This window comes from Aedes albopictus, chromosome 2 (genome assembly GCF_035046485.1).
Source record: "Aedes albopictus strain Foshan chromosome 2, AalbF5, whole genome shotgun sequence".
In the NCBI taxonomy this organism is placed as follows: Eukaryota; Metazoa; Arthropoda; class Insecta; order Diptera; family Culicidae; genus Aedes; species Aedes albopictus.
The window spans coordinates 24,485,201-24,513,102 of record NC_085137.1 but is presented as its reverse complement, the minus strand read 5'-3'; the positions used below and the strand labels follow the sequence as shown (position 1 = coordinate 24,513,102).

At 40.4% G+C, this 27,902-nt stretch overlaps 1 protein-coding gene across 1 annotated transcript; it reads right to left on the bottom strand.

Annotated features, from left to right (window-relative positions):
• Positions 1-1,183: 1,183 nt before the first annotated feature.
• LOC115262104 (uncharacterized) lies at positions 1,184-27,592 on the bottom strand. Its single transcript, XM_029864118.2, has 4 exons — positions 27,129-27,592; positions 12,925-13,162; positions 12,728-12,861; positions 1,184-1,657 (listed from the first exon to the last, which is right to left on the bottom strand). The coding sequence occupies exons 1-4, from the start codon at positions 27,193-27,195 to the stop codon at positions 1,356-1,358; spliced, it is 741 nt and encodes a 246-aa protein (XP_029719978.1). The 5' UTR covers positions 27,196-27,592; the 3' UTR covers positions 1,184-1,355.
• Positions 27,593-27,902: the final 310 nt, after the last annotated feature.

The following is a 27,902-nucleotide window of genomic DNA, read 5'->3' as shown; positions in this document are numbered from 1 at the left end:
AATTCAATCACCTACAGCTCATTTTAGAAGCTGAACCTGAGAATATGGTATATGAAAAACTTGTGCGGCTAGACCAGTTCTGCGAGAAAGTCACGGAGAAACCGTTATTTTTCGAGTATAAAAGGCAAATGTCACGGACTACCTTCGAAAAATGCCAATGATATTCACGGTGAATATCATTTGGCATTTTTCGAAGATAGTCCGTGACATTTACCTTAAAAATTCAAAAAATAGCGGTTTTTTCGTGACTCTCTTGTAGAACTGGTCTAGCCGCACAAGTTCTTCATATACTATATTCTGAGGTTCAGCTTCTAAAATGAGCTGTAGGTGGTTGAATTTAGATATGACGAAATGAAATGTTCAGCACCCTTTCAGCACCCTTTTCAACAAAAGTCATGTAAAATGAAATCGCCTAATAATTGTCGTGTAAAATAATAGTTTACTGTAGATGCTTTTAGTTGAAAAGCAGTTTAAAAGGAAACAAAGTGCTCTCATCAAGCTTCTCTAAGGAATGTACCTTAGATAGATTCCTTGTTTTGATGTCATGGTCAAATCTCCAAAAAAAATCTGGGTATATTTTTATTTTATGTTTATCCCCATAACGCATACCCCTGCGCAAAAGAAGCTCCGCTCCACTTGAAACTATATCGGTGCTACCTAGGCTCACCCGTACATCAGACATCAGCGAACCAACCCCCAATAATCATGGGTTAATTGTGAGCACAATTTTAAAATCATTACTTTTCTCTAGCAACCTATTGTTCCAAAGATCACATGATGGGTAATGGTTGATGCATTCCGATTAGATGATCACCCAATCTTCTCTGATTGTTCTGTTATTCGGTAAACAGAATAAATACCTTGGGATGATGTTAATTGCTAAAAAGGAATTCGCGACGTTTACTTTTTCTGCGACGAATATTCGTCCTCCATCTCGTATGATTCACAAAGTCCACCTTCCTACATATTAGCTTGTTTGTTTTGAAATATGAAAAAGCCAACAAGCCACGCGATTCTCGGGAAATAATTAAGATTCTTATATTTGCGTATGACCTAGGGACCCTCCTCGTCAATCGACGACGTCAAAACGTGTTCCACTGGTAGGTATAGGGGATTACTCATAGCGCGACACGTGCTAGGGCTTCTCTCACACACAAAACAGCCGGTTGACACCACCATCATATACTTATAGACATACATAAAATCCATTTTATTACAGTCTCCAGCCACCCAACAAGCAGGTGAAAAACTTACAGCCTAATCATTCGTACAGGTAGCAAACTAGCAAGTAGCTTTACAGTTGACCGGTCAGTCCAATCCTCTACTCTCCTCGCGGCGCGGGTCGGGTGCCGCCCTTACTCGGGGAAGATCTCGCTCAACTCGGCGTCCTTCACCAGGCTGTTTGCCAGTTCGGTGAACTTGATGGAGAGATTCTCCTCGAAGGAGGGCTTCACCTCGTCCAGCAGCACCATCGGGTTCTCGTTGATGGCGTCGTTGCCGACCTTCTCCAGCGATGGGTCACCGTTGAACAGATTGGACAGGAAGAAGGTGGCCTTGTCGAACTTGAGCCGCAGGTCGATCGGCCGGAAGCGCGCCAACTGCTTGCCGCCGACGTTCTCGCTGAAGTATTCGAGCTTCAGGATCGCCTTGGTGTCGTCTGTGAAATTAAGAGGCGGAGGGATGGGTGATTAATTGGATTGCTTGTTGGTTGTTGTTTAATGCTTGTTTAGGAGGTAATATCAAAGCTTCTGTGAAAGTGAAGCCGAGGTAATAATAATGTACGATCTTGTGTACGATCAATTTGCGGTGATTTCCATATATGGAATAGGGACATTCATTCAATAGTTATTGAATATTGTGCTCGATACAGCTAATCTATTCTATTTTTTCAGAGTCTTGTAAAGTGGTAAAATGTCAATTTGACATATCCAAATGAAAACGAGATATATGTCATAACAGATCTACCCACTGGTGGCAGTGACTTAAATATCCAACAGAAGGAAAAAAGAGTGTGTGCTTAGTTTTGAGCAGCCCGGGTACTGTTGTCCTTCTCACTTCAGCTAGATTGAGGAGGTAAGTAAAGAACATCTGTTCCCCAAGGAGGAGCGGCTCAAACAGCGTCTGTTCTGATATCGAGCGGCTCAGTATAAAATGCTAAATCACATCAGCTATACTTATGGCAGCTCTAAGGGTCTGTCCATAAACTACGTAGACTTTTTGGGGGGGGAGGAGGGTTCTGGCCATAGTCTACGTCCATACAAATTTCAAAAGTGTTGTATGAACAAAAGTCTACGAAGGTGAAGGGGGGGGGGGTCTAAGATTGCCAAAATTGGGTCTACGTAGTTTATGGACAGCACCTAAGTTAAATTTGCAGAAACCCTCAAACGAAAAAGAAAAGTAAAGAGCAAACGGATTGATTTAACTTTAGAAGACCAGAAAGTCGGATTATGGAATGTGAAAGCTTTGAATGGCTCCTGACACGTTATAGATGTGAGGTCCTTCAGTACCCGGACATTTATCGAGTCATCAGGTATCAGGTATCAGAAGGCCGGCTCCAGAGGCACGTTATCCTCCATTTGGGACATTTGTGCCATCGCCAAAATAAAAGCCTATTTCATCATCTACCTGAGGGAAAAGGAAGGAAAAAGGATTTGGATGGGGATAGGGACAGGTAGGGAAATAGGAAAAATACCCTGGAAGAGGGTACTAACGCACAAGCGTACCACAATGGGTTCAAACAGCGCCCTGAAAAGGGCACTGTAATAACGCATAAAGCGAAAGAGAGCCTATAGCTCTTTACCAAAGCGGGTTAAGAACAACAGAATATCCTGAAGATTCAGGTTTCTGAAGTCACTTAATAAGTGTTTACCGAATACTCGGAAACGCAGTTGCGCGAAAACTGGACAGTTACATATCAAATGATACGAAGTTCCATAATCGGATTCACAGCTATCACAGGCAAATGAATCAGCTTGCTGAATATTCGCCATGTGATAGCTGAGTCGGCAGTGGCCAATCAATGCTTTGACCAGCATGCTGCAATTCTGCTTAGACAGATTAGTTAGATACTTCGCCACCCGTAGAGATGGCTCAGCACTATACAATTTGGTTTGACGACATGACTCCAAACTATTCCAATATTGTCTGTGTTGAGTGACAGCCCAGGAGTGAATCTGAAGCTTAATCCAACACTTCGATATCGGAATAGCTGGCTCAGGGCCAATGAAGTCATGTGATGCTCCAGAGCGAGCTAACTCATCAGCCAATTCATTTCCAGCGATGGAAGAATGACCAGGTACCCATAGAAGGTGAACAGCGTTTGCTGAATTCAGCTCCTCGATTTGAGTTCGACAAGCGATAACTATCTTCGACCTGGAGTTGGCCGAAGCAAGTGCTTTAATAGCAGCCTGGCTATCTGAACAGAAGTATATTACTTTGCCCATTACGTGCTGCTGAAGTGCTGATTGCACTCCGCACATAAGAGCAAAGATTTCGGCCTGAAAAACGGTACAGTGTCTACCAAGTGAATAAGACTGATACAGCCTTAGCTCACGAGAATAAACACCAGCACCTGCTCGACCTTCGAGAAGGGAGCCATCAGTGTAACATACGATGCCGTCTGAAATACTTCTTTCCAGATAACCAGATGTCCACTCTTCCCGGGAAGGGAATTTCGTGGAAAATGTCCTATATGGAAAATTACAAGCAATTGTAAGATCACTTGGAGCAAGGACAATTTTGTCCCAATTCACCAAAAGTGGAAACAACGAGGTGTGTGTTGAACTGCGGTTCACAGGAGTTTCCTCTAGTAGACCGAGTACCCGTAACCGGTAAGTGCAAGAAAGGGCTTCTTGTTTGAGATGAATGTGTAGTGGGGCAACGTCAAAGAGAACTTCTAGCGCTGCCGTAGGAGTTGAAGAGAACGCTCCAGACATCGCCATTAAGCACATCCTTTGGAGATGGCCTAATTTTGATTGGACCGTTCTCACTTCACCCTTTTGCCACCACACTAGACATCCATAAGCCAATATTGGCCGAACCACAGTTGTGTAAATCCATTTGATATACTTGGGTTTTAGACCCAAGTTGTACCAAAAGTACGCCGGCATTGCCCGAAGGCCATACAAGCTTTCTTGATTCTGAACTCAATGTGAGGTGTCCAGGAAAGCTTGGAATCAAGAATGACTCCAACGTACTTTACCTGTTCAGTCACATCGATTTCAGAATCAAAGAGACGCAAAGGTCGAACGCCATTACGGTTTCGCCTTTCCGTGAAAAGAACAATAGATGTTTTACTCGGATTAACCGAAAGGCCATATTGGCGACACCAACCCTCAACTACCTGAAGGGCGTTTTGCATCAGGTCGAAAAGGGTGCTGATGCACATACCAACTAACAATGTTAGGTAGTCGTCGGCAAAACCATAAGTAGGAAAACCGCTATTATTGAGTTGCCTCAATAGCGTATCTGCTACGAGATTCCACAAAAGCGGTGATAAGACTCCCCCTTGGGGGCATCCACAAACACTCAATTTCCTAATCCCTGCTAGACGCAATGTCGAGAAGAGATATCGGTTTTTGAGCATTTGGTGAATCCAATTGGAAATCATTGGAGATATACCATGACTCCGTGCGGCTTCCAATATGGCATCGAAAGGCACGTTGTCAAAGGCACCCTCGATATCTAAGAAAACACCCAAACAAGATTGCTTTTGAGCGAATGCTTTCTCGATATCGTAAACAACCTTGTGTAAAAGAGTCACAGTGGACTTACCAGATTGGTAGGCATGTTGGTTCACATGAAGAGGCACGTTGGCCAGATGAACATCACGGATATGATGATCCACAATGCGTTCTAAGCATTTCAGAAGAAAAGAGGTCAAACTGATTGGTCTGAAACTCTTTGCTTCTTCATACGACGCACGACCCACTTTCGGAATAAACTTTACAGTAATATCCCTCCAGGATTTGGGAATATACCCTGTAGGAAAACTGCAAACAAGTAGTTTTTTCAAAACATGTTTGAAATAATCAAATCCCTTCTGAAGCAAAATAGGATAAATCCCATCTGCCCCAGGAGATTTGAAAGGAGCAAAGCTATTAAGAGCCCACTCAATCGATTCTATAGTTACAATACTCCGAGCCGAAGCTAAAGAATCATAACTACCAGAAAAGACATCAGGATCATCCGAAGATGTAATATCCACACATCCAGGGAAGTGTGTGCTGAATAAGCATTCCAGAACTTCCTCATCAGAGGAAGTCAGATCGCCATTTGGCAAACGAAGTTCGTTCACCCGGAAATCCTTAGATTTCGCAAGGATTTTGTTTAACCGTTATGTGTCCGACAAAATTTTTGCTTTTTTCTACACCGTGCTTTTTAAATGGGCGCTGGGTACCCGGGTACCCTGTCGGCCACATAAGGGTTAACCGACTGACTTCACTCAAGCTGGAAACATTTGTACAAAGGTTTTTCCAGCCGGATCGTTCAGCAGACCGGAGAGCTTTCCTGTAGGCCTTGCGAGCCGACCTGAAAGCCTCCGAACCAGCCGAACGTCGTCTGTTCCAACTCTTTCTACATTGTTTCCTGAGTTTCGCCAGATCAGAGTTCCACCAAGGGGTTCCTCTTGTGATCTTCACAGACAGTAGAGGGCATGCTTCTTCAAAAGCTTCCATGATGAAGGTCGTTGTAGTATCAACGGCATCATCTAAATCACTTGGAGTGTCAATGGATGGTGAATATCCATGAAATTTGACTGCAACCAAATCAGTATAAAGATCCCAGTTTGTTGACCGAGGATTCCTGAAACGCAATGTTTGCGAAGTAACATTTAAATGTTCAAAAAAGATATAGCGATGGTCAGATAAAGATTCTTCATCTGACACATGCCAATTGGTCAGCTCGTGACTAATTCTGCTAGAGCAAAGCGTTATATCTAACACTTCCTCTCTAGCAGATACCATGAAGGTTGGGCGGTTGCCTATGTTAAGTAATGCAAGATCTGTACTACTTAAGTACTCCATCAAACTGGAGCCTCTCAAGTTAATGTCTGAGCTGCCCCAGATGATATGGTGAGCATTAGCATCACTGCCAACAATTAGCGGAAGGCCTTTTGAAGTGCAGTATGCGATGACTTGTTTGAAAGCATCCGTAGAGGATGGTTCATCATGTGGTAAATACACAGAACAATAGACGTATTTCCTGTTGAGGTTTCCAACAGATACATCAATTGTGATAGCACATACATCTCTGGTGGTTAGTTCAGAGATGAGTGTAGCAACTATTGCGTTGTTGACAAGCACGCAGGCTCGAGGCATGACACGCGAGTTTGCCATTTCATGTTTACTGAAAGTGGCAAACACCGGGTTCACAAGGTTTCCTAGATAGAAATTTCCCTTACGAAAGTAAGGTACTTGTAGCAAGGCCACTTGGGCTGTACCATTTTGCATAAGTCTGCAAAGATTGATCGTTGCTGTTCTTTTATGCTGAAGATTGATCTGAGCTATCCTAACCGTAGCCACTACCCAAACTAGGTAAGATTAAACTCTTCGCAACAGCAGCACAACAAAGAACAGCAACAATAAAACCAAATCGGTATCGATTGGAAAACGCCAAAGGCGAGGATACACAGAATACACTGTGTAAATCGCATAATGCGAAACCATATAGGTGAAAATTTAAACTAATTAACAACATCTTCATAATCCCGCCCTTATTTAGCCTCAAGTGAGACTAAAGAAGGGCAGCTGATTGTCTCGGAGAAACACAAGGTCCACTGCACCATTGCTCCGGTTAGCGCAGTAAGGGCTACATACTGTGGAGGGCGCCCTGGTACTCCACAGGCTCCGTTAGCGGTTAGGTTTTTATTAGACCCCCCTAGCCATTCATTCCTAGGCACGGTAAGCATAAAGCCGCATCACACCATGAATTAGGGGTCACCTGTTGGTGGATTCTTACCACCGGAACAGGCGGTCCGTAGTGTTATTCTTAGCCAATTGAGACAATCGCTACCGACGCTACACAGCTATCTAGGCTGATCGAGAAAAGAAGTTAATATTGATGATCAACTTCATACGGACTCGAACAGCCGACAAAATGGCAGCTCTAAGGGTCTGTCCATAAACTACGTAGACTTTTGGGGGGGGGGGGGGTTTAGGGTTCTGGCCATAGTCTACGTCCATACAAATTTCAAAAGTGTTGTATGAACAAAAGTCTACGAAGGTGAAGGGGGGGGGGTCTAAGATTGCCAAAATTGGGTCTACGTAGTTTATGGACAGCACCTAAGTTAAATTTGCAGAAACCCTCAAACGAAAAAGAAAAGTAAAGAGCAAACGGATTGATTTAACTTTAGAAGACCAGAAAGTCGGATTATGGAATGTGAAAGCTTTGAATGGCTCCTGACACGTTATAGATGTGAGGTCCTTCAGTACCCGGACATTTATCGAGTCATTATCTTGAAGCCGCGAAAATTTGGGCGGGATTAAACAGTATCGCGAGTTCAAGGATCAACAGAATCATGCGTTTTAATATCCATTACTTGTTGCCGTAAGGACTGAGCGAAATCCGTGGGTCAGCCTTATTGAAGCACAGTAGGAGGCATTTTCATGCTGAAGTACGCATAACGGTGCTTTTCCCAATCACATCCGAGTCTTCAGTGACGTGATTCACAGGTAATTCACTTGATAATTCTTCAGGATTTTTTGCGGAGATTGTGTCAGGAATGCTTCTGGTAATCATTCCGGATTTTCTGGGGAAGACTTGCTGGGATTCCTCAGGAATCCCTGGAAAAATTTAGAGAAACCTCCAGAGCAATCTCATCAAGAATTTCCCATTAGGTATTTCTGGAGGAATGCCAAGAGGCTGCTATTTACACTGAAAGGAAATTTTCAAGATTTTTCGCATACCTTGTAAAATTTTTATGTATGAGAACTCAAATATTTTTGTATGGTGCGTAAGATTTCTCGAATACCATCTCAATATAAATTCTTACAACGTCAATGGACAGCCCCCAAGAGAATTTTTCAAAGATTTCTCCGTGGATTCCTCCAAGAGTGTCTTCAGGAATTCCTCCAGCGAAGCTTCTTCTGTGTTTTCTACAGGAATTTTTGAACAAATTCCTGCACAATTACAGCTTGAAAATTCCTCTATAATTCCTACGGTTTCCTCCAAACAATCCTTATGAGGTACAGGGGATGGCCAAAATGTTTGGGATAGGCAACTTTTTTTCTCTAACAAAAAAGTTTAACAAGCTATAACTTTTCATAGAGCGCATCAAAAAATCTCAAATTTTGACTGTTTGTCAACCTATTATGTGTGCATCATTGGTACAAATTTGGGCTCGATTGATTACTATTTCGCAAAGTTAGAACCGTTCGCGTAAAAAACTATTTTTCAGACAACTTATTTTTGAGCTGTCATATTTTGGAAACCAGTGAACCGATTTGAATGAAATTTTGAACGAACACAAACAATATGTAGATGCCTCATAAACTATTAAAACATATGTACTTTTCAAACGTTGAAAAAAGTTATCATGGATTGACACTTTTTGGATTTTTCTTGAAAATATGAAATTTTTTTTACATCAATGTCAATAAATTTTAGTGTTGATATCCAAAGATTTTCCACTTCTGTTCTCAAGTTATCTCTAATCAGATATATTAGAGCCTATTTAGATTGAAGGAAGAACACATTTAGTAATTTTTGTGTGGTATTGTAAATTTGACTAATTTTCCTATATATAGGTAAAAATTTCAATCCGGTATAACTTAATTCGCCGTGAGAAAATATGTCGTTTTATAACGTCGTATTAAGTATCAATATATTGTTGATAAACGTAAAAAAAAATCATTCAATTCGGTTCACTGGATTCCGAGATATGACAGTTCAAAAATTAGTTGTCTAAATAATAGTGTTTTACCCGAACGGTTCTAACTTCGCGAAAAAATAATCAATCGAGCCCAAATTTGTACCAATGATGCACATATAATAAGTTGATAAACAGTCAAAATTTGAGATTTTTTGATGCACTCTATGAAAAGTTACAGCATGTTGAATTTTTTTGTGGGAGAAAAAAAGTTGCCTATCCCAAACATTTTGGCCATCCCCTGTACCTCCAGGGATTTGCCCAAAGATTTCTCCAGAAATTCCTGTTCGAATGTATCCCAGAATTCGTTTGGGATTACCTCTCTAGATTTCTCTTCTTGGATTCATCCAGCAATCCCTGCTGTGATTTCTCTATGGATTTCACTATGAATTCATCCTGAGATTCCGTCTGAATTTCTCTAAAGATCACAGATAAAAATAATGAGATTTACACGTCATGTAAACTTAGTGTTATGATGCTTTACATGATATATCATGTAAATTTGTGTTATATGTCATGTAAACTCTCAGAGTCATGCTGAATTACATGACATATAATGGAAGTTTACATGATATTTCATGAACTTTACATGATATGTCATGTAAACTTCTATGATATCCCACGCTCCAATTATGTGCATCATATGTCACAGAATTTTACACTCTTTTTTCGATCTGTGATCGTTCTAAGATTTTTCTTCTTCTACTGAAAATCCTCTTCAGATTCCTTTAAGAATTTCTGTTGTAAGTGTTCTTGGAATGCTGCTGGGGTTACTCCAGACATTCGTGGTGGAAATTCTGCAAGAAGTCTAGTTGGGATTCAATTCCTCCTGGAAATCCTGGAGGACTCCTAGAGCAATAACTGTAAATCCCAGCCGAATTTCTAGAGATATTCCGAGAGGAAACCATGAAGAAATCCTTAAAGAAATCACCGAAGCAATCTATGGAAGAATCCCAGCAGAAATTTCTAGCCAAAACCCATCAGGCAATTCTGGGGATTCATGAGAATTTCATGAGAATTCTTCAGAACATTTATCCAGCAATTTCTCTCGGAGATTCTCATGGGATGGTCGTTGGGGTTCCTCAGAAAAATCATTCCAAGCATCCCCCAGGATTTCGTCATGAGATTCCTGGCCCTCTTGAAGCTCTTCTAGGGTTTTCCTGCGATTCCTTCAGATATTTGTTTGCACGGATTCCTTCTGCTTTATGTAATCCAATAATTACTGCTGGAATTCCTTTAGCAAATCCTGCTAGAATGTCTTCGGGAATTCTTGCTGAGATTTTTCAAGGACTTTCAACAGAAACATCTGTGAAAGTACTGTATGGAAAACCCAGAACAAATCATGGAGGAATCCTTCCAGGCATGTCAAGAGAAGTCCCAGTAGAAATCCTGGAGCAATCCCAGTACCCGAGTAGAGGGAAAGAGCTCGATAATAGCATATTTTGATATGGAGATCAAAAAGTGATATGGGTTTGATTGACATAAGAGATAAAAGATCTAAAAATAAAATCAAAAATTTACTCCTGGAACATCATCATCAAATCATATTTAGATTTTGTAAGATCTAACCAATAGCAGCGAGCTATTCGTATGATCTTGAAATATCAAATTTTGATATTGTTCAGATGTTCCAGGAACATTTTTCAGATATTATTTTCAGATCTTTTATCTCTTATATCAATCAAACCAATATCATGTTTTGATCGTCAGTATTTTACCTCTACCCGGGTAGTGATTCCTAAAATAATCTCAAGAGGATTCTCAACAGGAATACTACATTTCTAGAGAATTCGTGAATAAATTACAGCATGAATTGCTGGAGGAATCCTAGCAAAAGTTTCTTGTGGTAATGCTTATCCAATTCTTGAATGAATTCTTGCAACAATTCTTGAAGGTATTTCTTCATCCCCATCCCAGCAGGAATTTCTAGAGAATCTCATCAGGCATTCCTAAAGAAATTCTCTTAGAATTCCTCCACAAGTGTCTGATGGGATTCATCCAAAGTCTAGAAAATCTTTTTGGGTTTGCTTGAGAGGTTTCTGCAAGAATTGTTTTCCATATTTTTCCTGAGAATCCCTCCAAGGATTCGTTCAGAGATAAAAAAAAAATCGTCTGCGATTACTCTACCAATTTTTCAAGGGTTCCTTTAGGAATTTCTTAAGGGTATTGTAGGGCAGTAGATTCTTGTAATAGAAATACATTAGAACTCCAATGGCGCTGTAGTCACTTTTTCTATTTAGTTATATTGATGACTTTAATTGTATTAATTGATTGTTTGAAGCGCCCATCTTGTAGAGGATCATTTGTTTTGGTAAACAAAATTTATTTGACACTTCTAGTACCGCTAGTGACGCTGTAAGAGCGTGGCAAACTAGATGTTAACAGGGGACTGTTATGGTCTTCTTGTTTCCTTACCCCGCATTAAAATTATGCTGCTGTGTTGAAAGATAGGTTGTCAGCTTGAGCCCTACGCTTGAGCCGCTGTTATGCTGGCTACGAAAACATTGCATTGGTGGGATAGGGATGCCAATTCCTTGGATGTTAATCACACGAACAGTCGCGACATCGGACTTCTGTGGCTAGTTATTCTATTATTCATGTTGACAGTAGACAATGACGCACGGCACATCAAATAATCTAGTAGGCATGGTGGATCTCAGCTACCCGCGTCGTCGTCACTCGTCCAGTAACGTCACAGTGTGAAGTCAGATTGCATTCCGGTGGCAATAAATCTAAAGCGCACAGGTATCAGCAGATATTCCTACTAAGATTTCCCTAGAAATTCTTGTTTAGAGTTTCTCAAGCATTTTCAACTCTACAGATATCAAAAATGAAGTTTACACGTCATGTAAATTGCATTCAGTCATGTAAACTTCGTGCTATGGTTTACATGATATATCACGTGAACTTGTATTAAATGTCATGTAATAACTCTGAGTCATGCTGTATTGGAATACAATGGAAGTTTTCATTATATTTTATGACTTTTACATGACATGTCATGTAACTTCTGTGCTATCCCGCGCTCCAGTTATGTGCATCATATGTCATAGAATTTGGCCATCTTATTTCGTTCTGTGTGGGATTTCTCCAGTATTAACTGTTGAGAGTCATCCAAGATTTCTAAGAATTTAGGCAGACAGTGCTTGATGTATCCCAGCTAAACTTCCTGGTGGAATCTATCAGAAGTTTGTAAAAAATCCCAGCAATATTACTGGATCAATTCCAAAGAGAATTCCTGTAAGATTCTCGAGGCAATTTCCAACAGGAATTACTGGGAACATTTTAAGATAATTTCTGTCGTATTCTTCATAGAAATCCCTAAAGGAATCATAGCACCAATTTTTGGACGAATTTCAGCTCTAAGTAATAACACAGACAAACAGACGTAACACCTTGAACGATTTTTATGTAAATCCATCGCCCAGTTCACACTACCTGGTGGGAAAGTTGCACGAATCACTGTGTTGTGCAATATCGTCAACAGAAGGCGCTAGTGTCAAACGCATAGAAAAACGATGCATTCGCCTCTTGTTGTGAAAGCCACAACTATGAAAATTTAAAATGATCGTTAAAAGCGTGGTCGATGGAAATTTCGCAAGTTTTACGTCTGTTTGTCTGTGGTAATAGCGTTGACAGCTTCTTGTCTGCAAAACCATGGCAAAAGTCTTCGCTCCGTACAAATTTTTGTATGAACAAAAGTCTACCGAGGGGGTGGGGTGGTTCTGATATGACTAAAAATGAGTCTACGTAGTTTATGGATATTCCTGATGATATTCCTCTGAATCCTAAACTTGTCTCAGTGTACCTTATCTCTGAACCATGGGAAAAATTACAAAACAAAACCGATAAAATACTCACTCAAAACAGCCTTGATGTCTCCCTTGCCGGCAATACGCAGAACCAAAATGTTCATGTTCAAAGAGTACTTTCCGGAGACATCGAGCGATGGTATGATGACACTCACATTGATGTGCTGTTTCGCCAGATCAGTTCTAAAACAAAATTACCAAAGCATCATAAAACATCAAACATAAAATTCACCAAATAAATCCTACTTGAGCTTCTTGATGATAAACTGCGACGCACCGCCGATGGACAGTTTGGAGAAGTTAGCCGAGAACGACGGGCCACGCTCGATGCTGATCCTATCGATGACCACCGGTTCCAGCTTGGGGTGTTGGTTGGCGGAACCGTAGCTGCCGCTGGCAATGTTCGGTCGTATCCGCTCGACAATGTCCGTAATGCATTTGTCTACGTTGGGGTCCTTTCGTTTGCAAACGGTCAGGACGGGTTCTGCGAATGAGAATGGCATGGGATTAGTTCTATGCTGGTGATTGATTTCAAATTAAAACTGCGCGCGTACAAGTCGTATAACATTTGGTCAAAAGCTTTTCCGAACCGGTTCGTTTCAAAAACTTCTATACAACAAGCAAGCAATTGCCTACAAGTAGGCAATCCCTTCTTCTTATCATCGCTACTTCGCCGACCTCATCTACGACGAACAGGTGTGCGGTGCGCGTCTACCTGACCTGCACTTGTACGTATGTCTGTCGGCAAATAAGTTCAGGTCTTCTTCATTGACTGACCGACCGACAGCCGAAACATCCGGCTAAGATTAGGTGGGATTTTCACGCAACTAGCAACATCAGGCAGCCACCTTGTTTAGATGTTTCCGTAAATTATTTGCGTTCACTTACTTAGTAGATGCATCAATTAGTTCCGTGTCGGTTACGACTTGTGGGTAAACGTTGTGTGTTTAGATACTTGGTTTGCTGTGAGCAAATGATAGCAATTTCGTGTGCAACAATAATACTAATGATAATCGCAAGTGCGAAATTACGTGCTTTTGTAGTCAACAGATGTTTTGATTACGTGGTTCTTGGCGGGAAAATGTATCTAATGTTATTTATTACCCTCAAAATAACTTTTTATTGATGAAATAACGATCGTCTGGGATGAACAATAACTATTTCTGGAGGTTTATCGGTCTTTAGGTTAGGTACTTATTATTATGGCCGACAGCCAAATCATTAGCAAACAAAATAGCTGTTTTCTGTATAGATGAAACATCCACTTGTAATATTCTAGCGCAGTTTTTTGTTATGTCTAGCAAAGCCAAATGTCAGGAGTTGTACTGATTAAACGTTGGTATGTAGATAAGTAGATAGTGTACTGATGACAGGCATTGATCGACAATAATTTAAAAAAGCAACACAATATTGAGCGTGGAACAGTTAGACATAATAGAAACATCTATAATTAAAATAACCTGAACTTGTGATCTATTGCGACCTCATCGATAGAAAATTGAAAACGGTGTGTAGATTGTAAACATACTAATAACGTATAAGTGCTGGATTCTAAATTGTTTGTGGTAATAAGCTACAGCGCTCTTTCTTTATGTGTTTTATGTATGACTTAGGCGCTGTCCATAAACTACGTTGACTCGTTTTGAGCCATCTCAGGCACAACGCATGCTGATGTCGGAGTGTTGGTGGGGTATGGATGGCAGAGTAGGGTGGGGCTAATTTCAAAAAATCTCTCCGATATATGATTTCCCAAGTGGAAAGTGATCTACTAGTCGAAATAAGTCAGCTGTACAAAAATGAGCGATTTCGGTTGATATTTAGGGGTAGCGCAAAGGGTTCAAGTGAAATTTTTGCTAGAACAAACTTTCAAAAATCATTTCAAATTTAATTTTCAAACTTATTTTTTCTAGACTAAATCGGCTCAAAATTGCGATATCTCCACTGGTTTTCGAGATATTTAAAAAAATGTCATATTTTGGTACCCAACCCAAAAAATACTGAAAAACGACATTTTTTTCAAATATCTCAGAAACCAGTAGAGATATCGCAATTTTAAGCACAAATTTGGCCCAATTGGGTTCTAGAATCACCGATTTAGTCTAGAAAAAATAAGTTTGAAAATTAAATTTGAAATGATTTTTGAAAGTTTGTTCTAGCAAAAATTTCACTTGAACCCTTTGCGCCACCCCTAAATATAAACCGAAATCGCTCATTTTTGTACAGCTGACTTATTTCGACTAGTAAATCACTTTCCACTTGGGAAATCATATATCGGAGAGATTTTTTGAAATTAGCCCCACCCTAATGGCAGAGGGTTCACACATTGGTGCGTGGATGTCAGGCGTAAGGTGATAGGTTAGTGCGATTATTACTATGAAGCTAAAGCGTTTGCATTATCTGATAGATTGACACTGTGCTATGAATAATGGAAGGAAGAGAAACGGCTTTTCAACCGTTTCTGGTTCTAGCGATGGCTATGAGCATATGAATATACATGACTTGTGTAAATAGAGAGGAGTGTATAGAGTTTGTGGATAGAAAGATAAAAAGTAGATTGAATCCAGGACCGTCTGCATATAATTCAGAAGCGGTAGCCACTAGACCACCAAGCCCGCCATGTAAAATGATGACAAAAATCAGTAAGAAACTCAAATCATGAGATAAAATCCTTTAAATATAACTTAGAGTTTTTGGGAACTTTCTTTTTCGTTTGCTGAACTCAAGAAAATATTGAACTGGAATTTAGCTAGTGAAGGGCTATGTTGTGAAGATTCCCAAGCAACACAAAGCCACTAACAGCAATCTTAGTACACAGCAAATAATTTTGTAATATCCAGGCGCGTTATTTCTGGCGACGTATCCAATTCTAACGTAATTTAACTCTGTTGCATCGTTTTCCAACAATTATCACACTCACCATGTACACCGTAGTTGGCACCGGAAAGTGTCAACAAACCCATTTCAGCAGATACCTAGAAGTAGTATATTTATCTCCTACCTTCTAACTCGGTGAAACGACCGAGAGGTAAGAGATATGCCTCACAATCAACGGATCAGTGTACGAATCCATGCCAATATTTTACTTATATATGATTCATCTATCGATCCGGTTCTAGCGATTGCTAGACCCACTTTCAAGCTTTGGCGGCTAATTTGCTGCGTGGGAAGGATGTAATCTTTACATCACTTTTAAGACGAGACTGATGTGCAGCGGAAATGATGTGATATCACAAGAATTTTTTTGCTGTGTACAATCTATTCACAATCCGTGTTATAGACAATAGAATACAATTGCTCTTTCTTTGAAACCAAAAAGCGCAGATTCTGAATCGTTATGCAACTTGAATGAAAGGGAATGATAAAAAAATGGAAAAAAAGATATTGTCCACGTTCGAACCATGGACACCAGGAGTATTAACTACTCACCTTACATAATACACCAAACGCTTTATGGTAGAGCTGCTTAACACACCCTAAAAGCTACCGATGTTACTTGTTACTTCATTACAACTCCTTTGTCACAAGTTAGAGAACTGTTAAAATGAAAAGACGCGCAAGTTTTTCGCAACACATTTGGAACATAATCTGAACAAAGAAACCAAAGTTAGATGTTGCATGAATGTTACATACATAGCACATTTAATGCAAAATGACAGTTTTATCACTTGTGATGAATATGTAAGCTCCGCCTCCACGAATTGATAAATTGATAAAACAGGAGGTATTTGGTGATTTCTATGAAACAAAATCGGAACTTTACGAAATTCGGAGATTGAATGCAACTCAATTGACAAGATGGGAGTTGCGTGTGCTTTCAGTGCAACTCATTTAGACCAATGCATAGAAAGCCACATTTTGGATGATGTTGCAGGTGCTGCTAGGGTTTTCACTCCAGAACTTTTTAGTGAAACTGACAATGTAGTGAAGATTTTTTTTAGCTATGGGCTATAACTAGCTCTCTTAAATCGTTTAGTGGTACATCAGATGGCAGTAAAGAAACTACGTATACAATCTCTTATCGATTTTGGCAACACGAGGTGAATTTCAAATATTTTTGTTGCCAAAATTGATAAGAAATTATTGTTAGAACGGGTGTTGCCAAAATCGGGAGTAGACAAATACGGGTACATACTTTGGAGTAGCTAGGATTTTTTCCTGGAGGAGGCCCAAGGGGGGCCTGACTTGAGATGAATTTTAAGCGGGATGGGCGCCCGATATGTGAATATGCAAATCGGTATTGTAGTTTTGGGTAATCAACATGACTGTTCTAGATTTGTTCATAGTTCTGTAAACTATATGAGTACGAACAATTCCTCCAAGATTCAGTGATTCCATCATGGTTTCTTTCAGAAATTCAATCAAGAATTCATCTAGGGATTCCACTAGATATTTTTTTCGGGAATTTATCCTGTGATATCTTTAGAGGTTCCTCCAGTAATTGTTCCAGTGCTTTTTCGAGGTTTCCTTCAGCAATTTCTCCAGAGAACCTTTAAGGTATTTCTGCAGGTATTCAGAAATTTGTCCATATATGCCTTCCAGAATTCCACTACAGATTGCTCCAATAATTACATCTGGAATGACTCGAAGTATTTCTGCGGGAATGTATTCCAAAAGTTCTCTTAGAAAATTTTACTGAGAGATTTTTAAAAAAATACTCCAAGAATTGCTTGGAAAATTCGTACAAAAAAAACTTTTAGGAATCCTAGTATTCCTTCAACAATTACTGCAAACATTGATTTCTTCAATTGTTTTTTATCCAGGAATATTCCTACAAAAATTCTTCCAGGTATTCGCTTAGAAAGCTCTCCTGAGATTCCATAAAGGGTTCCGCATGGAATTGCTTCCGATTATTCCTCATCGGGTTTCTTCAGAAATTACTTCAACAGTTCCTCCAGGGATTCACCGGAAATTTCTTCTGTTATTCTTTCAAAAACGAATTCTGGGATTGTTTTAAAAAATTCCTGCAAGAACTCTAGTTGGGATTCCTTCAGAAACTCCCCCAGGAATTAATCCAGTATTTCAGGATTTCCTCAGGAATTTCAGCGGTTTCTTCAGTATTTCCCCTGAGAATTCTTCAGAAACTCCTCCTGGAATTCCCTCAGAAATCGAACCTTGTATTTCATCAATCAATCTTGAGATTCCTCCAGGAACTCCTCAAAGGATTCCTTCGAAAATTTCTCCCAGATTTTTTTTAAGTATTATTCCAGGTATCCCTCCTGGCATTCCTCTAGGATTTCATTCAGGCATTTCTCCAGGGACTCCTGTAAGAATTCTACCAAGAATTTCTCCAGGAATTATCCCAGGTATTTCCTCAGGAATTCCTCCTGGTTTCTTTCGCAGAATTCCCCCAGCGATGTTTCCAAGTAATTCTCTAGAAATTTCTCTAAGGATGCCTCCAGGAATTCCTCAAAAGGTTTCTTAAGAATTACCCCAGGAATCCCTTCAGAAAGTCCTCCAGGAGTTGATCCAGGAACTCCCATAGGAATTCCTCCAGAAATAACTACCGCAATTCCTCCAGGAATTCCTCCTGGAATTCCTGCTGGAATTGCTCTAGAAATTTCTCTTGGAATTTCTTCAGAAATTTATCTTGAAATTTCTTCAGAAATTCCTCCAGTTATTGCTTCCAGAATTTCTCTCGAGATTCCTCCAGGAATTCATTCAAGAATTCCTCCAGGAATTCTTCGAGGGATAGTTCCACGGAATTTCCCTAAGAATTCCTTTACAAATTTATCCAGGAATTCTTCCTGGGATTCCTCAAGGAATTTGTCCAGAACTTTCCAGGCATTCCTCCTGAAGTTCCTCCAAAAATTCATCCAGGGATTCCTCCAGGTATACTTTCAGAAATTTCTCTTCAGGGATTCCTGAAGGTATTGCTCTGAGAATTCCTGTAATAATTTCTTCCGAAATTTCTCTCGGGACTTTGTTAAAAAAATATTCAGCGGTTAGCTAAAAAAATTCAGTAATCCGTTCATAATCTTTTTCAGGGGTTCACCTCAGGTTTTTTTTAGGATTACTTGTTGATTTTTTGAATAATTTCAAGGAACTCCATAATAATTCCTGCAGCGATTTGTATTACTTTTCTTTTAGATAAATTTAGAGGGACACAGAAGCCAAAAAATTCTCCAAGAAGTCATCCAGGAATTCTTTCACAATTATCTCCGAGAAATCTTGAAGGAGTGCAATCATGAATACCTTGAAGAATACCCCTTGCAGCACCAGCTATTAAATAAACTTCCTCAATGATCATTTGAATTTGTGTGATATTCACCGTGAATATCATTTGGCATTTTTCGAAGTTAGGGTATCGCGCCACTTGGGCGGTGGTTTCTATATTCGTCTGTTTTCCACTATAACTTAGTCAATTTTGAACCAATTGGCTTGAAATGTTGTACACGGGTAGATACTATACCTATCTCATGGCATTCCAAAAGTTGTGTCAATTGGTTCAAATTTGACTGAGGTATAGTGGAAAACAGACGAATATAGAAGCCACCGCCCAAGTGGCGCGATTCCCTAGTCCGTGACATTTACCTTAAATATTCGAAAAATAACGGGTTTTCTGTGACTCTCTTGCAGAACTGGTCTAGCCGCACAAGTTTTTCATATACCATATTCTCAGGTTCCGCTTCGAAAATGAGCTGCAGGTGGTTGAACGTTTAAGAAACGTATCCTTTGGAGTCCATTTTTCCACAATTTCCCGTGACACCTAGACCTGAAAGATTGTAGTGCTGTCTAAATCTTTCTTGGGTGTCCAACTTCGTATCCTTTAGTACCAAATCTTTGTGCTATGGTTCGGACGGGAAGGAGGCAACTCTCATAACAGTGGTCTAGGAGTGTACCACCATGGTTGTACCATAATGTGTGCGACTCGCTTAATGCTGATGCTAATGCTAGCGCTAGTATTACTTGCATTGGCTGATGAACTCCATAATAATGTAGTTGCAATAAATCACAAAACTATATAATGAAATCATAATCAACCTCAGATGAATTCAATTCAACTCACATTATGGTTTAATGAGGTTTCGTTTGTGATCAAAAGAGAACATTTTCAGTTTTATAATGTGAATTTATGATCCCATAATGTATCGAATAGGATGAATTTGGAAGCGTCCGGTTACTAATGGCTCTGTGACTCTATGCAGAAAACTGAGACATTTTATCTCAACTCATCGGCGATCTTCTTTTTCAATGATTCATGGAAAAATAAAATATTTCGACTCGGGTTGTTGCCAGCTTGAAACCAGAGTTGACGCCGCGAGCGTCGCGCTTTATGGGCTACCGAAGGAGCGGCGCTGTGCGGTGATAGGAAACACGTCGCGTTGTTGCCGTGGAAACGCGTAAACAACCATCACAGCAAGCTGGTGTGAGAATTGGGTCAAGATGAGAAACATTAGTGAAAAATTGTGACAGAAGAAGGAAGCAAGTTTTAGTTTTGCTACTGAAATTTCAAAGTTGAATTGCTTCAAACATTAAGTGGTGATTGCGTGAAACATTGAAATTGTGAATAATTTAGACGTAGTGAGAAAATCACAGTGTTTGTGTCTACGCGTATCGTAAGTAGCACAAAAAGTGACGGACTTCAGGCTGCTTCTTCAGGTGAGTCGCCGCCCGAGATGCTTAATAATGAGGAAAATGTTATCAACCAATCAGTTACCGAGCATTTTTGGGCCTCTCCCACCAGTGGAGCGCATCATTTTTCTCGTACCATGTTTTGGATCATAAGGGACTCTGAGCTCACGACAACAATCCGTGCTAGAGGGGTTAAAATTTCGGACTAATTGAGGTCTTTTTGGATTGTCGAGCGTTCTTGTACCAACATAAGCAAAACTAACGAACTTAATTTTTTTTTTTCTGCTTCTCAATCCATGGTTTTTCCAGCAATGTTCTCAATCAATGGTTTTTCCAGCAAAGTTCAGCTCTCTTACTAGCAAACTTTGTCTTGCCTACTGCGATTTTGACGTTTCAAGTCCAAGTCCCACCTTGCAAAACGTATAAAAAATAGATTTCCAAAAACTCTATGTTTCTCAATGTTTTTTTGGCTCATAATCCTTCCTTGGGTGAAAACTAACAACAAAATAATGACGACCTGGATTGGATGTTCCGTTAGTGAGTTATGTGCGGTCCCACGTATGCCACTGCATTTATATGTATATAGATTGCCTTCCACGAATACTCTAGAAGATGCACGGCATGCCCGATACCTCCTGTAATTTGAGCGATGTCAGGGTATAAAAGTAGGCATAGGGGGAACGCCCATGGAGGCAAAATACGCCAACCCTGTATAAGACAAATCACCTAACATGAAACACTTCATGCAACTGCAATCGCTAAAATAATAATACAACTCTAATTCACCTTCGATGTTACATTTTTTTTTACAAAAAAAAACTTTGAATATTGCCTTTTAGAATGATATGACCAAAAATGAAATTGCAAAATCGAGTTTTGCAGTGAGTTGTATACATAATTTTTTGCTATTATGAAAATTTTGTTTAAATAATATCTGACATAAGGTCTTGTACCATTTAAGCAGGTGTACCTATTTTGGGCACTTGCCGCTATACACCAAAACCTCCATTTAGGTAATGAGTCGGGACTGCCTAAATAGAATGTTTACCTAAATGGATTCATTACCTAAATGGATTCAGTTTATTACCTAAATGGAGTACAAGGTTGCAAAGAAGTTTAAGAAGGGAGAGTTACTGCGAAATTTAAAGGAGGTCATGTGGAGTTTCAGAAGGCTTTCAAGGAGTTTCAGGATGGGATGGGCTTCAGGGGCGTTTTCGGGGGTTTTGGAGGGTCTTAGATCAGAATTGTAATTCAAATGACTAGCTGAGTACGAAACACGAAAAACCCTTCCACCAGACTGAAGAATTATTGAATGTCGGGTCAAAGTCGGGTCAATTTTGATCGTAGGTTGGGCCATTGTTGGACCAACATCGAACAACTGTTGGGTCTATGTTGGATTTGGTGGCCAAAATAAAAACAGGTGAATGATAGGTTGCTGTCGGGTTTGACGTCATCAATGCTGGAGCTGATATCAATTGAATGATGCAAGGAAGGTTGCCTATTTCAATTTTAGCTGGAAATGACGCCGGATACAGACAGTTTTCAAAAGTGCATGGAAGGGGGGGGGGGGTGTTTAGGGGCTCATCCCAACATAGCATCCCCCTTCCTTCCCCCCATATCCCCTCACACCGCTCACGTCTTCTTTCCCGTAAACTAACCTTATACGTAATCTTAAGTACTCCAACTGATCTGAATACAATCAAATGCCATTTAGGTAACGTTACCTAAATGGAGGGACCTAAATAGATTTTACCTAAATGGATCCTACCTAAATGGAGGTTTGAGTGTAACTAAGTCAATTTCAAACCGACTGATTTGAGTTTTTGTATAGAGTTAGGCACCTACAGTACACCTGCTCAAATGGTACAAGACCCTACTTCTGCAAAACATGCTACGAAAGAGGATTAAACTATACTTAACATGCAGTTCATCCTGCTAGTGTCTACACTAACGAAAATGACCAAATAATTTATGTTGTCAAAGGTGCCGAAATTGTTAATTTTCAGTGTCGAAAAGTGGTACTTTTGGCTCTTTTGTTTTAGTAAGAGCAAAAGTAAGTCGTTTAATTGTTGTTTTGCTAAGTAAAATGTTGACGTTTTCATAACGCAAAAATAAACTATTTCCCAATTTAAAAGAAATGTATTGAATTTTACCCGAAAGAGATTGGCCCTAAAGTCCTGAAACATATTTGAGTTCAAATACCCCCCGAACAGCTGCCGACAAAGGATTTGCAGAACATTAAATTGTTCCACATTTTTGCTATGATCACATACACGCCATTCTATCATGAAGTTATGTACCACTCATACATAAGTGGCAAAACGCCAGTAATTTAAGTTTATGTGCACATTTTGTCAGTTTGGCGTTAGCTGTGGACTTAAGGCTTTACGGGGCGTCATCTGAATCATAAATCATTGCTATCAAACTTTGCAGATGCAAATCTCAGGCTGTACTGCATGAAATGTTTTGGAAAATTGATCGTTCGTTTGTTTACATGTAATAAACAATTGATCACATTTTCAGTTAGATCGGTGTACGGCCATTTGGCCGAATGCCGTCTGGACAAATGTCGTTTGGCCGAACGCCATTTGGCCGAATACCATCTGGCCGAATGGGTCGTTTGGCCGAGTGCCGTTTGGCCTAATTATGATCAAAAGACTTCAGAGGAAGTTTTTGACATTCTAACTACCAATATGATCATCAGAAATATTTCCTTCTTTTAATCATAGGCTATTCTTTTCAGATTTGACATTCAGGGATTAGTCGGCTTTGAAACTGTCAATATTGTATCAAAGATTTTTCCTTCCTTGAATCATAGGCTGTTCTTTCGAGTTATACTAATGCGGGGAACAGTGGCATGGTCACTTAAGTTCATCATTCAGTTTTCGGCCAAACGGCATTCGACCAAATGGCATTTGGCCAAATGACCCTTTCGGCCAAATGGCATTCGGCCAAACGGCGTTCGGCCAAATGGCGTTCGGCCAAATGATCCGGAACCGTTAGATCAGTCCACTGGAAGTTACTGCGCTGCCATAGTGCCGCGTGAAAGTGAGAGTCAGAGTGCGCGTTCAAAGGATTTGCGTGGACTTGCTGTTGTTAATACAGTCAGGTATTTTTTTAAAAAAAAATCATCGTCTTCTTTTTGCATGATTCGTCGAGAAATGGTGAGACTTTTTTTACGCGGTTTTTCGAAATTTGAACTGAGTTTTATTTTTACGCGGTACGTATTCCCCGCGTAAAAAACCTGACTGTATTCTTCTTTGCGGATTCACACACGCGCACTCTCACGCGTAGCTATAACGGCGCCCTTAAGATTTGCATCCCCAAAGTTCCGAAGCGAATGATGATGAAAGAGACGGAAGCTTGAGCAAGCTTGACTGACCGCCCGTGGACGCTACACAAGGAGCCAATTCTATGAGCCTCTGCACATTGGCGGAGCCAGCATTTTCTTTTTTCTTGTTCACTCTCCTAAACATACACGAGAGAGAGAAAGATGGAAGAGGAGGCAGCTTGCTCCCTCTTTCATCACGCTCTTTCGCATGCATGTTTATGAGAGAGAGTAAAAAGAATGAAAAAGCTGGCTCCGCCAATGCCTCTGCAAGAATCTGGCGTACAGCTCACTCCCACAGAAAATTTGAAAACAGTTCGCACAGTAAAAGTCAAATATGACTGTTTTCAAATTTTCTGTGGGAACGAGCAGGACAGGGCAAATTTGTGCAGAGGCTCATATCTGCCGGAGACAAATAGACATCTTCAGTGTGTAAGCGTTGGTGATCTTCTATTTTTTTAGACAATAATGACGTCTGCCACGCCAGATTGCAGGTCAATGTGGGGAAGAGGAAGGTAACGATGATTGCAATCGTTTGTATCCTTTGTATCCACATCAAACCGAATTTACTACTGTGCCTGCACAAACTCATGCGAATGTCGGAGTGTTGATGGGATATGGTTGGCAAAGGGTTCACACATTGGTGCGTGGATGCCAGGCGTAAGGTGGAAGATTAGTGTGTTTATTTTTCTGAAGATATGCGGCGCAGTTCACGTGATTGCATAACTCGTATGCGTTATTTGATAGATTGACACTGTGCTAGTGTGAATCATAGAAGGAGTATATAAGAGATTCTCAGGTGAAACTCTATGAGGATTATCTGACGAAAGATCTGGAGGACTTCCAGAACACCCTTGAAAATTTCTAGAAAATAAAAACTCCTAGAGGTTTTCTGGAAAGAGAAATTCCTGGACAAATCCCAGATGTACTTGGTGTTTTTCTCCGATCTTGCAGTCTTTGGTACATTAGTATCTTCTAAATAATCCTTTTTGAAGCGTCTTGGGGTACGGCCAGAGTGGACGCGACGCGGAATTCCCATACGATTTGACAGCTCCTTATTATTGACTGTTATTCCTTTGCGTGCAAATTTCCGCGTCGCGTCGCGTTGCGCGTCCACTCTGGCCGGTACCTTAAAAAGAAACTCCGGATGGAATTCTAGGAAAACTCCTTGAGAAATCGCAGAAAGAATTCCTAAAGAGATTTCAGTATAAATATCTGCAAATAAATCCCACAGAAACTTATGGAGGAGCTTTTAGAGATATGAATTGATCTGAAATGCTTTTTTTTGCAATTTCTCATAGTAATAGGCTGTTTTACCTCACGTAAGTTACCAGGCGAATAACTTTTTTCACAAGCGTCGGATCACTTCGCGGTCTTTGGCAAAGTTTTTCGGTATACCCTAGGCTATACTTTAACGTCATTAGTTACATGGTATTAGACACAAGAATTCAACTTATGAGTAAAATGCAAAAAAGTACGTTCTCCCATACTAATTTCCATACAAATTTCAATCACTATGCGGAATACGGGGACGCAACCAATCGCTCCCAATTTTTGCACAGTTGTTTTGGACGCTAATATAGATTGAAAAAGCTTTGTAACGGATTGATACGATCAAATTTAAAGTTTCTCCATACAACGTTGACCCACTCTAGTATACACTGCAGGTGAGCATACACAATGATAGCTTTTTGTTACAAAATATGAAGTAATCTACCATCTTAGTAGCTACTAGCAACAGAGCAATGGTGGATATTTCCTCGACCGTCCCGTTCGCCCTTAAAAAAATGCCAAAAGGCAAAAGATAGGCAAAGAGAACCTTTCAATCAATATCAGATTGTATGTGTTAGTGCTTTTGTTTAACAAGTGGGGCAAGTGGTAACCATTCTACTGTTGATTTCAGATTGGTGTATTAACGTTGAACAATTCGTCATTGAAATCATCGTCATCATCGAACATTTGAAAGCAGTTTTTTCGTTCAAAACAAAAGTCTTTGCTATGAAAATATATTCACTGTACTCCACATGAGGAATAGGATGCAGTGAATATATTTTCATGGTCGATGTTTTGATTTACAGCGAGAAAACTGCTTTTTATTCTCCGAAAAATGATGACGGATGCTTGAGCCTTAAGTGTGTAAATACAATATTGTTAAGCTTTTCCTTGTTAAAAATCGTTAAATGTCTCTAACATGGGCGTCTTACGCCCAGTCCCTCTTGATATAACCGTCAGCCGTTGTGAAGAACTTATAGCGCAATCGGGTGAAATTATGAGAGTACCTAACGAGAATTGCTTGCTATTATTGAATACTTGTACCCTAACATCAATTTCCAATACAATTTTCTCACAAAGTTTTGCTTTGCCTTGTTATGAATATTTCTCTATGAAAATGAAAAATATCAAAATACTTCTTCTTCTTCTTCTCTATGGCCCTACGTTCCCATTGGCACTTGCTCTGCCTCTCTTCTACCTCTTTGCCTGCTATTTCATGAATTCGTATATTGTGAGGCAAGCACAATGATACACTAAGCTCAGAGAGTCGAGAAAGTTTTCTCGGCCAGAACGTTAATCGAACCCGCTGTCTCCGGATTGGCGGATCCATAGCCTTAAGCACTAGGCTAACTGGAGACCCCAAAATACTATAAAGGTGATAAACAATGGTAAAGAGGAATGTGAAACCCGCTTCCGCCTCACATTTCTGAATATCATGATGAAAGTGTTAACTCAGGATATCTTGTGCTGTCCAACAATGAAGCAATACCTGACAGTATCTGTTGTCAGGCAATAATTATACACATGGTATTTTATCATTAAAAAAACAACAGTCGAGAAGACAACATTCTCTCCGTATGACGCTAATTCCAAAAACAAAATAAAAGCGACGCGCCACATCGTGGCACCAGCATTAGCATTAAACGCTCGAAAAATTCCGCCCATAAACAAAGAATGCAACCAAGAATCCACTGGTTTCGACGGTCTGGTGGAGTCGCCAACGATGAAATATTAATCTGACTTTTTAGAACGCTTTGAACTGAAGAATTTTTCGCGTCTGCTAATGAAAATATATTTGATGGCAAGTTCGTCAGAACATGAGTCAGAATGCTCTGAAGAGATTGTCTCGCCCAATCCAAATGCTAATCAAAAGCTTCCTGAATAACAATTTGCAGTATGATTCTAATCAATTATGGGTAGACAAATTAATATGGCGTGCAAAATCAAATTATGGAACTACCGCATAAATTACACAGTAACACCACATTATGGTCTATTAGATCTACTTAACGATCGCATTCGTCAATCATGTCATCTGTAGGACGCTGAGTTTATCTGGAAATGCAAATACACCACACAATAATCTAATTCTGATCAGTAATCACGGTCACATCGGTGATATGCAAATTTCTAATGTTACTTTTCCCGATTCGAACAAGCGTGCAACATTTCATTAAAATGCCATCCTCCAATCGAATCATAAATTAAAGCTAAATTTAACTTGCATCGCGCAGCGCAATCTCCCCCCGAGCGATCGACCCACTCCGATCATACTTACCCAAAAAGGCGTAACTCAGCCCTAAGTTCAATATCACCAACAACCCGGCAACGTGCAGCAGCTGCATGATGATCGATCGATTGCGTCTCGTGCGGCGGCCAAAGCTCTCTCACTCTTTCACTCTCACTCTCCACTGTCCGAACTAGTAGTCCACTAAACTCTCCACTTTTCGCGCGCCACTCACGGCACTGATCGTGAAAATCACTGTCAAGATCAACAACGTTTCAACCGGTTCGCATCGAAGTGGCGGCTTTCGGCTAACAGCAATTCCGCGCGCGCGACCACTGACCTTATTGCAGCTTGTTGCACTCACGCAAAAAAGGATTTTCCTATCACGGAAAGGGCAAACTGGGGCTGATGGAGGATTTGCTGTGTGCTGCTAGAACCCGCCGCCAATCGATGCTCTCTGCAAACCAAACCGTCTAATCACTGACTCCGAACTGATCTGCGGACGTTCTGGCTGACGGGGTTCGGTTTTATATGCAATGTGGGAGGTAGTCGGTTCTAGTCGCGGCGTCGTCGGTTAGAACAACAGAACGATCGATGCGCCGCGGGATTCTTGGCTACCAACCAACGCAACCCCCCGTGTTACGCACGCTCCGTCGTCATTATCGGGAGGATGGCTCGGGCTCGTTGCGGCGATAGATTTCGCAAACACGAGGAAAGGTTCGAATTGGTTAGAATGAACGGCGATCGCATTGCTGTAGGTCGGCTCGATGACGCGATGCGATGGGTAACGATCGCGATAGGAGGTGTGATGGAGCCCGAAATTAA